Source organism: Marmota flaviventris, chromosome 7 (assembly GCF_047511675.1).
Source record: "Marmota flaviventris isolate mMarFla1 chromosome 7, mMarFla1.hap1, whole genome shotgun sequence".
Classification (NCBI taxonomy): domain Eukaryota; kingdom Metazoa; phylum Chordata; class Mammalia; order Rodentia; family Sciuridae; genus Marmota; species Marmota flaviventris.
The window spans coordinates 142,152,052-142,164,286 of NC_092504.1; the positions used below are offsets into that span (position 1 = coordinate 142,152,052).

General features: G+C 60.2%; 1 protein-coding gene and 1 long non-coding RNA gene across 2 annotated transcripts; both read left to right on the forward strand.

Annotated features, from left to right (window-relative positions):
* The first annotated feature begins 223 nt into the window (after positions 1–223).
* LOC139706544 (uncharacterized) lies at positions 224–1,120 on the forward strand. The gene is made up of 2 exons (XR_011708163.1): positions 224–659; positions 825–1,120. It is a non-coding gene; the product is annotated as an uncharacterized lncRNA (long non-coding RNA).
* Positions 1,121–2,653: 1,533 nt separating this feature from the next.
* LOC139706452 (sperm motility kinase 2B-like) lies at positions 2,654–6,156 on the forward strand. Its single transcript, XM_071614720.1, has 2 exons — positions 2,654–5,695; positions 5,861–6,156. The coding sequence occupies exon 1, from the start codon at positions 4,014–4,016 to the stop codon at positions 5,676–5,678; it is 1,665 nt and encodes a 554-aa protein (XP_071470821.1). The 5' UTR covers positions 2,654–4,013; the 3' UTR covers positions 5,679–5,695; positions 5,861–6,156.
* The last annotated feature ends 6,079 nt before the right edge of the window (positions 6,157–12,235 follow it).

A 12,235-nucleotide genomic window follows, 5' to 3' on the forward strand; every position in this document is an offset into this window, starting at 1 on the left:
TTTCAATCTAGACTGTAGGGCCCTTGCTTCAGTAGTTTCCTTACCAGGCCAAATGCATGCCCTGAACAGGGTTTATGCTCTAGTCGGGGAGTGATGGACAAGAGGAAATAAATTAGTAGATGGTGGGGTAAGTTGCAAAGTGGTTGAGAAGAGGGTTGAGAGGACTCAGTGGGACAGTACAATGAGCACTGAGGTTGTTCCCAAGCCTGGCATCAATAGGTGGGCAGCAGGAGAGCCAGCCTGCCCGCCATCATGCTGTGCAGCCTGTCGGCCAGCGTCCCTGCTCCCGGCCCCACGGCCCCTCTGCCCGGGTCCTCCCAAGCCCTGGCACCGGATCCCAGCTCCTCCTCCACCGCGCAACCCCATGCTGGCTCCAGGACCCCTGGCCTGACCCGTGACACCGCCAGGGGATGGAGGGAAGTGGTCCGGAGGATGGCCACCTGTCTGGCGAGGCTGTGCTGCTGCGTGCAGGCCCCCAGGACTGGCTCCGGACGCTCCAACAGAGTGGCTCCCGCAGCTGGAGGGCCCGCGCCACCACCACCACCAGCACCCAGGGACCCCCCGGGACCTGCCCCCACCAGAGGTCAGGCCCTCAGAAGATTCTTCAAAAACAGAGTGGCTCCCTGGCCAGCGCCCAGCTGAGACGCCCACGGAGCCAAGTAGGTGGAGCGGTGCTGCCTTGGGTCTCACGTGTGCCTTGATGAGTGTCATCTCCAAAGGATGAATGGACACCCTCTGCCCTTGGGGGGTGCCACCAGGGTTAGGTCCACCTGGGCACCACAGGGTGGGCGACTCGGACTCCTAGCCCCTCTCATTGTCCACAGACAGGTGGCCCGGGTTCTACCTCACGAGGGCCAGCTGCTGGAGCGAGAAGTGCAACCTGCCCTGGCCGCCGCCTCCCGGACCCCTCAGGCAGGAGGACACCCGAAGACACCCGGACACCAGTGGGCCCCTGCGCCCCACCCGGATCCCACCTCAGGGACTTCTCCTTGGACACGTGCCCCGCCCTACTCTCCTCTGCTCTCTCTCCCACCCTCTGGGGCAGAGATGCTTCCCAATAAGCTCCTCATCCATTCGCGTGTCCCACGGATCTTGGAATAAATTGGGTGCTCCGTGGGGATCAGCTCTTGCGTTCCTTGGCCGCCTCCTGGCAACAGTGGGAGAGTGGGTGGTGGTGTCACAGTGGGGATGGTGTAAGGGAGCAGTGACAGGGAGCCCTCCGGAGGTCCCCAAGGGCAACACGTGACCCAGAGTGGTCCCAGGGGAGGAGGCTGGGTGGGGGGCAGAAAGGCAGACCTTGTGCCTGGCCTGACACTAATGGTGCCCGGTCACCACTTTCAGAAGGGAACCCTGGACAGAGGAGCCACAAGCCCAAGCCCATCCTGGGGGGACATCCAGAGTGGCACGAGGAGGTACCGTGTCGCAGGCCCCGGGGGCAGTCAGGGTAGAGCTGTGGGTGCCTCCCCCAGAGTGGCTTGGGGGCTGCCCTTGCTCCGTCCTCTGAATGTCCCTGCCAGGGGCTCGCTCTTGCCCTGGTGAAGCTTTAACCTCTCTAGATCTTCGGCTGCGCAGGACCATCCCTGTGAGCGTCCTGACCCGGGGACGGGCCCTTCAGCCTGCCACCCTGAGCTCCCCAGGGCTGCTGAGCAGGGAGCAGGACCACCTATGGGTGGGGGAACTGGGGCGCAGGTGTGGGCAGGGAAGGGTGTGTGGCCAGAGCCCCCAGCCCCCAGGAGTGGAGGGCTGGCTGGGAGGAGCCGTTTTCCGGGTCTAGTGTTTGGAGTGAACCTTTCAATTCCCATCCCTTCGACTCGGGGTGTGGGCTCTGTCCCCCTTTCTTTGTGATCTCCGCAGGGTTTCCATTTGACGTGGGTCAGAGATCCCAGTCTGAAGTGAATGGAGGGCAGCCTCACTTCCTTCCTGTACTAGATGCAGACCCCACCCCCTCCCCCTGGGTCTCTGATGTCACAGAGCCACCTGTGTGTTCCTGGTGGGTTTGGTACTGCAGACCCTCCACTGAGTGTTTTCTTCTGAATTGGTCCCTTCCCTGTGGACAAGAAAAGTGAGGCCACCTTTTGTACTTGCCAGGAACCGGCCTTTCCAGAAACCCCTGTGTCTTCACCCATCTCTGATTCCCTGCCTAAGGTCGTTCAGTCCACCACCAGGGACTCCTGTCCTGAAGGGCAGGTGCAGGGGAGACCGAGTCCTTTGCCTTTGGTTTCCAAGGGCCGAGGTTGGAGGAGTGTGTTTCTCCAAAAGTGCTGATGAAACTCCCCTCCCTTTGAGGGTGTGGTGTTGTGGTCCTTCAGGAGGGTGAGGCCCTGGGGCCCTGGCTTCCCAAGGGGATGTGCGCCTCAGGGCTGGACCTCCTCTGGCCAGCAACTAGGCCCTGGTTCTACCCTCTGCACCACACATGGTCGCGCTTGGTCTCAGGTGTGCTCATGCACACACACAGACACACACACACACACACACACACAGGAACACACAGAGACAGACACAGACACAGAGACATGTCACGGTTGGCAAGGTGGTGACTGCCTTTCTACTTGTGGGTTGGGGAGGCCGAGTAGGGGCATTGGCAATTCAAGACCTGCCTAGGCAAGTGTGTGAGATCCTTCATCAAAGACAGTAGAAAGGGCTGGGAAAGTGGCTCAGGAGTCAAGCGCTGGCCCCTGGGGGTTGGGCTGCCAGGTGGGGCGGCAGATGCGTGGGCAGCCACAGGTGGGGCCTTGTCCGTCCCTGTCCGTCCCCTCCAGCTTGGCTCTGGGCCCAAGGTGGGGCGTCAACACGCCCGCCATTCACTCCTGGCCCCTCTCGGCCTGTGAGCAGCAGCAGCAGCATCAGCCTGAGGAGCACAAGCCTTCAGGGCAGGTCTCCATAACTATGACCAAGGAGGAAAGAAGGGAAGAGAGCAGGAAAGGGATTGAAGGGGTGAGCCCAGTCCTCGGCCTTTCAGCCATGTGGTGTGGGACACGGCAACAAGGTCCCTCGCTGGAAGGATAGAGCGAGACCTCCCTAGACACCCGGCCTCCTGGTGCCTGACACGTGGACGCCTCAGGTCCCAGAGGGGGGAGCGGTCAGTCTAGGAGGTTCCAAAGGAGCCAGCCCAGGCTCTATGGACAGGGCAGCGGAAGGGCCCCGGGCATCAGGGACGCCTCCATCTCTCTGCACCCCAGGAAGGGCACCTGCTGGCCCTAGGGTTCTTGGCTGGCAGGATCGGCCTTCATCCCTGGAAGGCGACCCACCCTCTCTCTCTCCTGTGGGCTGCAGGCAGGGTTCTGGCGAGTGACCTGATAGGACCTTGTGGGGCGCCTGCCCTGGCCCCCACACCCCACCAAGGTCGGGTATGTGGCCCTGGAGCTCAGGGGTTGGAGCGTCTTGCACCAGCGTCCTGGCGTGAGGGGACTGCTACCACGCTCTGGACACCAGTCTGTCCGAGTTGGAGGAGACGGGCGCTGAATGGCTCCAGAGGACCTGGGGTGGGGTCTTCACGGGGCGAAAGCCACGACACAGTTGTGTACTGGCGAGGCACGGGCCCCGGGGCCTGGTCCAGCTCCTCCTTTCTCAGCAAGGAGAGGTCGGGGTCCCGAACACACGGGAGCACCGAGGTTCCACAGACCCTCCTTGTTCTGACCAGGAAGGTGGCCAAGGTCCCGGAGGCCCAAGTGGGAGATGCCACCGTGGGCCACCCCCAGGTGTGAGTGGGCCACTCCTGGCTGTGACCTCACAGGGGCCAGCATTGTGAGGCCCTTGAGCCAGCGGGGATATAAGGCCGGGACGAGGCTGGCACCTTGTCCACAAGCACAGGAAGCTCTAGGCAGTGACCTGTGGGACTCCCATAGTTAGCGCGTTTGGTGGTTGGTGGTTTGGTGGTTCTGGTTGCGGTCTCGGGTTGGTTCTTTGATTTGGGGCTTTCTGTTGGGCTTTGTTGTGTTAGTTTTGCTTGTGTTCTTTGCTTTGTTTGTTGTGTTTGTTTTTAGCTAGCGGGCTTAGTGGGCGTGGGGCGGAGGATGTCTAGAGAGAGCAGTGAGCGTAGTGTGGTGCGGAGGGTGTGTCGGGACCTCGCGGCCAGCTCCTCCTTGGAGGAAGCCCTCACGGGCCGCTATGAGCCCCTGGGGGTCGTCGGGCAGGGCAGCTTTGCCAAGGTCTTCCTGGCCCGACACATCCTGACGGGGACGAAGGTGGCCGTGAAAGTCCTGCGAAAGGGGACGGGGGCCACCTTGTCCTGGGTCTTGTCGGAGCTGGACATCATGAAGGGCTTGGAGCACCCGCACGTGGTGCAGCTGCTGGAGATCGTGGAGACCCCCGGCACTGCCTACGTGGTGATGGAGGACATGGCTGGGGGCCAGCTGGGCCAGCACATCCCGGAGGTCGTGGGCCTGTGGGAGGACGAGGCCCGCATGCTGTTCGGGCAGGTGGCCAGCGCCGTGGGCTACTGCCACGCGCAGGGCATCGCGCACCGGGACGTGAAGGCGGACAACGTGCTGCTGGATGCCGCGGGCCGCGCCAAGCTGTGCGACTTCGGCCTGGCCTGCAGGTTCAGGGCCGGAGAGAAGCTGGGCCTGCTCTGCGGCACCGTGGCCTACTGGGCCCCGGAGCTGCACCGGCGAGAGCCCTACGACGGCCCCGCGGTGGACGTCTGGAGCCTGGGTGTCCTCCTGATCCTCATGCTCACGGGCAGCGTCCCGTTCACCGGGGCCAGCTATGAGCAGGCCAAGGAGCAGGTGCTGCAGGCCAGGTACCACCTCCCGTTCCACCTGTCCGACGAGGCGCAGAGCCTGGTGTCCTGGATGCTGACCCTGGAGCCCGCGCACAGGCCCACGCTCCAGCAGATCCTGGGGCACCCGTGGCTGAGCCAGGATGGGGAACGCTGCCCGAGTCCTCCCGCCGAGCTGCTCCCCAAGCGCCCGGACACCTCCATCCTGCTGGCCATGCTGGACCTGGGCTACGGGCTGCAGGAGACCTGGGTGTCGGTGGCGACGCGCCAGTTCAACCAGGCCATGGCCACCTACCTCCTGCTGGGCCACCAGAAAACCCGGGGGGCGGGCTGCCAGGTGCGGCTGCAGATGCCTGGGCGGCCACAGGTGGGGCCTTGCCCGTCCCTGTCCATCCCCTCCAGCTTGACTCTGGGCCCAAGGTGGGGCGTCAGCAGGCCGGCCATGCGCTCCTGGCCCCTCTCGGCCTGTGAGCAGCAGCAGCAGCAGCAGCAGCAGCAGCAGCAGCAGCCTGAGGAGCTCAAGCCTTCAGGGCAGGTGGGCAGCAGGAGAGCCAGCCTGCCCGCCATCATGCTGTGCAGCCTGTCGGCCAGCGTCCCTGCTCCCGGCCCCACGGCCCCTCTGCCGGGGTCCTCCCAGGCCCTGGCACCGGATCCCAGCTCCTCCTCCACCGCGCAACCCCATGCTGGCTCCAGGACCCCTGGCCTGACCCGTGACACAGCCAGGGGATGGAGGGAAGTGGTCCGGAGGATGGCCACCTGTCTGGCGAGGCTGTGCTGCTGCGTGCAGGCCCCCAGGACTGGCTCCGGACGCTCCAACAGAGTGGCTCCCGCAGCTGGAGGGCCCGCGCCACCACCAGCACCAGCACCCAGGGACCCCCCGGGACCTGCCCCCACCAGAGGTCAGGCCCTCAGAAGATTCTTCAAAAACAGAGTGGCTCCCTGGCCAGCGCCCAGCTGAGACGCCCACGGAGCCAAGTAGGTGGAGCGGTGCTGCCTTGGGTCTCACGTGTGCCTTGATGAGTGTCATCTCCAAAGGATGAATGGACACCCTCTGCCCTTGGGGGGTGCCACCAGGGTTAGGTCCACCTGGGCACCACAGGGTGGGCGACTCGGACTCCTAGCCCCTCTCATTGTCCACAGACAGGTGGCCCGGGTTCTACCTCACGAGGGCCAGCTGCTGGAGCGAGAAGTGCAACCTGCCCTGGCCGCCGCCTCCCGGACCCCTCAGGCAGGAGGACACCCGAAGACACCCGGACACCAGTGGGCCCCTGCGCCCCACCCGGATCCCACCTCAGGGACTTCTCCTTGGACACGTGCCCCGCCCTGCTCTCCTCTGCTCTCTCTCCCACCCTCTGGGGCAGAGATGCTTCCCAATAAGCTCCTCATCCATTCGCGTGTCCCACGGATCTTGGAATAAATTGGGTGCTCCGTGGGGATCAGCTGTTGCGTTCCTTGGCCGCCTCCTGGCAACAGTGGGAGAGTGGGTGGTGGTGTCACAGTGGGGATGGTGTAAGGGAGCAGTGACAGGGAGCCCTCCGGAGGTCCCCAAGGGCAACACGTGACCCAGAGTGGTCCCAGGGGAGGAGGCTGGGTGGGGGGCAGAAAGGCAGACCTTGTGCCTGGCCTGACACTAATGGTGCCCGGTCACCACTTTCAGAAGGGAACCCTGGACAGAGGAGCCACAAGCCCAAGCCCATCCTGGGGGGACATCCAGAGTGGCACGAGGAGGTACCGTGTTGCAGGCCCCGGGGGCAGTCAGGGTAGAGCTGTGGGTGCCTCCCCCAGAGTGGCTTGGGGGCTGCCCTTGCTCCGTCCTCTGAATGTCCCTGCCAGGGGCTCGCTCTTGCCCTGGTGAAGCTTTAACCTCTCTAGATCTTCGGCTGCGCAGGACCGTCCCTGTGAGCATCCTGACCCGGGGACGGGCCCTTCAGCCTGCCACCCTGAGCTCCCCAGGGCTGCTGAGCAGGGAGCAGGACCACCTATGGGTGGGGGAGCTGGGGCGCAGGTGTGGGCAGGGGAGGGTGTGTGGCCAGAGCCCCCAGCCCCCAGGAGTGCAGGGCTGGCTGGGAGGAGCCGTTTTCCGGGTCTAGTGTTTGGAGTGAACCTTTCAATTCCCATCCCTTCGACTCGGGGTGTGGGCTCTGTCCCCCTTTCTTTGTGATCTCCGCAGGGTTTCCATTTGACGTGGGTCAGAGATCCCAGTCTGAAGTGAATGGAGGGCAGCCTCACTTCCATCCTGTACTAGATGCGAACCCCACCCCCTCCCCTGGGTCTCTAATGTCACAGAGCCACCCGTGTGTTCCTGGTGGGTTTGGTACCACAGACCCTCCACTGAGTCGTCTGAATTGGTCTCTTCCCCATGGACAAGAAAAGTGAGGCCAGCTTTTGTACTTGCCAGGAACTGGCCTTTCCAGAGACCCCTTGATAGACCCAACCTGATCTTTTCTTAAAATTGGGCATCTCGCCACAAACCCCTGAAAAGATAATTTCGGCTTTACTATAAATTACTGCAAATTCTGAACCTACTTGGAATGCCTGCCCATGCCCTGAACTCACCCATGTCCGGTTTTCCCTGACCAGATAACAACCCTTTCCTAAACCTTAGTAACGCCTCATAAATTCTGGCCTTCCCTGGCTGGATAATGACCCTTTCTGAGTCTCTAAGATCTCCATAAATACTGATGCCAGGGCCAGCAAAAATGTAAACTTGTGTTATGCTCCTCAGAGTGTTGTTATCTGTGACCCCCCTTTGTGTAACTTTTTGGGCTATAAACTGGGCCGCAAAGAAGCCTCGCCGCTGTCCTTGGCTCCCACGATTTTGATGGACAAGGTTGCCCAGCCGGTCGTAATAATAAGCTTGCTTTAATTTGATTTTAATTGGAGTCAGTGGTCTTTTCTTGTGTCCTGGTCTAACACCCTGTGTCTTCACCCATCTCTGAGTCCCTGCCTAAGGTCGTTCAGTCCACCACCAGGGACTCCTCTCGTGAAGGGCAGGTGCAGGGGAGACCGAGTCCCTTGGTTTCCCAGGGCCGTGGTTTCAGGAGTGTGTTTCTCCAAAAGTGCTGCTGAAACTCCCCTCCCTTTGAGGGTATGGCGTTTCGAGCCTTCAGGAGGGTGAGTGCTGCAGTCCGGCTGCAGCAAAATAACCGGGAGGTGACAAGCAACTTGTGTACATTGATACAGCAGGAGTGGGAGCCGTTTATTGTAGGACAGGAGGGGTATATATACATAACTAATTCCACACAGCTTATCTTAATTAACAAACTAGATATAGCAGTCAACCAATAAGGAATCATCATCTTAATGATTACACACAGCTTAACATAATTGACATAATCTAGACACAGCAGTCAGTCATTAAGGAATCTCTATCATCTTAATGGCTCGCTGGTGTTGCTTCTCAAACCACTCCCTCTGGCAAGATGCCAGGTGCCATCTTGAGTTGTTTATGGACCCTATCAGGTGAGGCCCTGGGGCCCTGGCTCCCCGAGGGGATGTGTGCCTCAGGGCTGGACCTCGTCTTCATCTAGGGGTGGGCCTTCAGCTACCCTGAATTCCAAGGGGTGCAGAGCACAGAGCCACACATCCTGAGTGTCCTGGGGACAGGAGGCATCAGGGATGATGTATGGCCTGAGACACAGCGTGGAGGGGTGGGGGAGGGCAGGAGCTGCTCTCCAGGCCTGTTCCAGGTCCCCAGGTCCCAGGGTGCCTTCTTAGGCCCTGCATATGTGGACTGAGAACCCATCGGGCAGCTGGCACCTGGTTCTGATGAGCCTGAGGAGTGTCTAATGGCTAAGCAATGGCAGGCCTTGCCTGGGGTGGGGAGCAGCTGCCCTTCTCCTCCTCCTTGGTCCAAGCTCAGTTCAGATCTGAGGAGCAGGGGACCTCTGGAGGACCCAGCTGGGAACCAGGGGATCGACTTGAGTTGCAGAGATGGTTAAAGGTGCCCAGTGGGCTCTGGGATGGACAGTGACACCATCCCCAGGAGGAGGAAGTCCCCAGAGCCATCCCTGAGACAGGAGACCTACTGCAGACTAGACTGTGAGCAGCAGAGGCAGGGAGGGGGGGGAGTGGAGAGGGAGGGCCAGGGAGAGAGGCAGGAGCAGGGGGGAGGAGGGGGGAGGGGGAGGGCTGAGAAGGGCAGGAGACAGGGGAGTGAAGGGCAGGAGAGGAAGGAAGGAGAGGGAAGAGGGATGGGTAGAGGGGAGGGGCAGAGTGCAGGGTCCTCCTGGAGAGCAGGGGGGACAAAGGAAGGAGGGCAGAGGGCGGGTGGCCAGGGAGGAGGAGGAAAGGCTGGGTGCAGGGGGTGGAGGAGGGTGGGGCAGGTAGGAGGGGTGGCCCAGAGCAGGGGCTGGAATTCAGCCCCTGCAGGAGAGCCAGAGGGAGCAGCTGGCTCAGGAGCAGGCAGAGCGTGGGGAGCACTGCCCTGTGGACAGCCCTGGCTCCTTGAGCAGGAGATGCTGGGCGGAGAGGCTGGGAGAGGGTCCTGGGGAGCCCCTGGTCCTGGGAAGCCTGCTAGGCCTCAGCAGAGGGCTCCATGGTTTTCAGCACCTGGACTCCTTCCCGCAGGTGCCCTGATGCAGCCTGAGATTTGTGGCAGACGTGTTCCCCTTCCCTGGGCATTCAAGTTGCTTTCTACTGGGGCCCTTGTAAGCAGGGGTGCAAGGAACCCCTGGTCCAGCCTGTCTGTGGGCATCTCCGATTATCTTGTTTTACCTCCCCAGAGGCACAACTACTGGGTGAAAGCCATGTACACTTTTCATGGCCTTAATATCCATGACAAAAGGGTGCTCCAGAGAAGTGGTGCTGTGTACCTTCCTCCATCAGGGTGTGGAGAAGTGCTGGTCTCACTGCAGCTCCACCTCCTGGACTTTAGTACATGGTCCGAGTCCTCACCAGGTGGACACGCACGAGGTGCTTTTGAATTCCCACACCAGAGGCAATGTCCCAGGGGCTTGACTGGTGGGGAACAGAAGAGTTCCTCTCCTTTTCCTGGGTTTCCATGTGGCCCACAGACCTGTTTCCCCACAACGTCACCTTGGTGATGGCACAGGCATGGAGTGCATGGCCCTCTACTGTGTGGACCCGTGCGCACAGCTCTGTTCTGGAGGTTATGTCGTAGTAGATTTTTAAGGAGCTGTAAAATGTGCATAGCCCTCCATCCCGACCCTTCCTGCATCCTTTGTGAATCTTGTTCTGAATCTTGTACTTGTCCTTCCAGGTCCGACCTGTCTTGTCCTCCTGCCTGAGCGCCTTGGTGGTGTTCAGTGTTTGGGATGAATTTCCACTAGCCATTTGCTTGCAAATTGAATGAAAGACACCTTCTGGCCTGTGAATTTCAGCTCAAGACAGAGTGATGAAGTACCCACTGTGAGTTTTCCGATGGGCGAATCCCATGCAGCATGGCCTCTGGTGGCGAGGGCTAGGGGTGGAGCTGTGCGCACCCTCTGGTCTCCGGCAGCATGGTCATCTTCTCCCTGGGCGCTGGGTGGATCAGCCTTCCCTCAGTGTGACTGTGACCCTACATATGTAGGGAGTAGAGGTCTCTTTGGGCTCGTGGTTCCAGAGGTTTCAGTCCTCGGTGGTTGGCCCCAGGGCTGGGACCTTTGGTGGTCCAGTTTTTGTGGCAGGCAGGAGCACGTTGGAGTGAGCTGCTCACCTCATGGTATCTGTGGAACAAGGAGAGAGTCGGAAGGGACAGGGTATGCCTGCCCTGGGGAGCCTGCCTTCCTCCATCTCTCCTGCTAGCGTCAGGCCCTGTCTCCCAAGTGTTCCCCTCCCAGTGGCACAAGACTGAGGACACCTTAACCACATGGGCCTTTGGGAACATTTCAGATCTGAAGGACAGCATGCACCAGCACGTGACTCGTACCTGGGCAGGTGGCCGTCCAAGGCCAAGAACCCTCCCACCCCAGGATGTCCCAGCTGAACTTTCCCCATAGGGGGGCTCCCTCTGTTTCCAGGTCCTTGTGGCAAGGAATAGTGCTGGGAGCCATTAGCCAAGTAGGTATGACAATTTCCTTGCCAGCGTACCCCATGTTGCTGACATGTTGCAGCGACATTGAATGTAGGTGACCTTGCTCAAGGACCAAGGCAGATTAGGGTGTTCCCGGTTTTAAGATAATCGTGTTTAGGGCGTTCCCAGTTTAGGTTCCAGGTTTAAGGTTTAAGATTATTTCCTCCTGGGAATAGGGCGTATCCTGCTGCCTGAGTTCCCCTTGAGTTCTCACGGGATTCAGACAGTATATTTTGGAGATAGAAGCCCAGTGGAGGGGGATTTGGGAGAGAACGTGGATTTGGGCAGAAAACGTGGATTTCCCCAGAACGTGTTTGTAGACGGCTGGTGTGAGTTCGGGAATAAAGAGTTGCTGTTTGAATCTACAAGCTGTGTGGTGGCTCGTGATTGTGTGCCCAGCCAGACTGCGGCATTTGTGCCCAGCCAGACTGTGGCAGAATAGGTCCCTGCTCATGTGCCTTTCCCTTTCAAACCCTCCAGGAGCAGCGTGTGAAACTGCTCCGTGGTGCTTGGACCAGGATGTGGGGATGGCAGAGCAGGGAACCTTCTGCCTTGGACTGGAGGGGATCATGACCGCCCACCCAGGTGCCTTCTATGATGGGGCTGGGCTCCCACGTGCCCCAACTGACCAGCCATGTGGTGTGCTTTCCCACTGCCTCTCTGTGCCCTGGAAGGGTGACATTTACCAGTGCTGTTTAGTCCCTGGGTCCCCGTACCTTCTCATTGGGTTTGGCTAGTCAGGGGCTCTGGCTGATTTCTGCGGGCAGCAGCAGGGTGGGCGAAGAGCTGCCTCATTGGCCCTGAGGCCTGGCCATGCTCCTGCTGTGTAGGAACTGGACTTCTTCCTTGCATTTTCCCTCCCTCCTGCTGGCTGGCTGGCAGTGCCGCCAGGTTGACATGCCAGCGCCAGAGGGTTGTCTTGAGGGCTTAGTGGCATCAATGCTCCAAAAATGTGGAAAACTGTTTATGACGCTTTGCCCCATGCCGTATGCGAGGGCTCAGTCCTAGCTGGCGTTCCTGTCCCACAGGTGAACTCTCCCTGCTGCTCTCCTGCATTCCGTCCTGGGTCTCATCCTCACCTGCCATTGCAGGTTCGCTTGATTTAGGACCTGTGTTTTGTAAACTGGGCCTCTGCAAGCATTGTTTTGTGTCAAAGCCTGTCAGTCTGCTTCTCTCACTGTCCTTCTCCGTGACATCTGGTGTGTGTGTGTGTAATTTTATCTGGGCATTTTTCCTTCCAGGAAAATCCAGGCTAGCACTTTTAATCCAAACCAGTGCATGCAGAGACGGCCAAGTGCCTGCAGGAGGCGCTGTCCCCCAGGTCCCGTTCCTCCCTCCCACATGGACAGCCAGGCTCCTCACATCCCTTTCTTGCCACGCCACAGCCTCCTCCTGCCAGGAGGGACAGAAACATAGCCTGATCCCCGGTCCTTTGGCCTCCTGTGCAGAACATCAGGATGCAGAGAGATGTAGGGAGAGTTCCACCTGGAGTCTGTCTG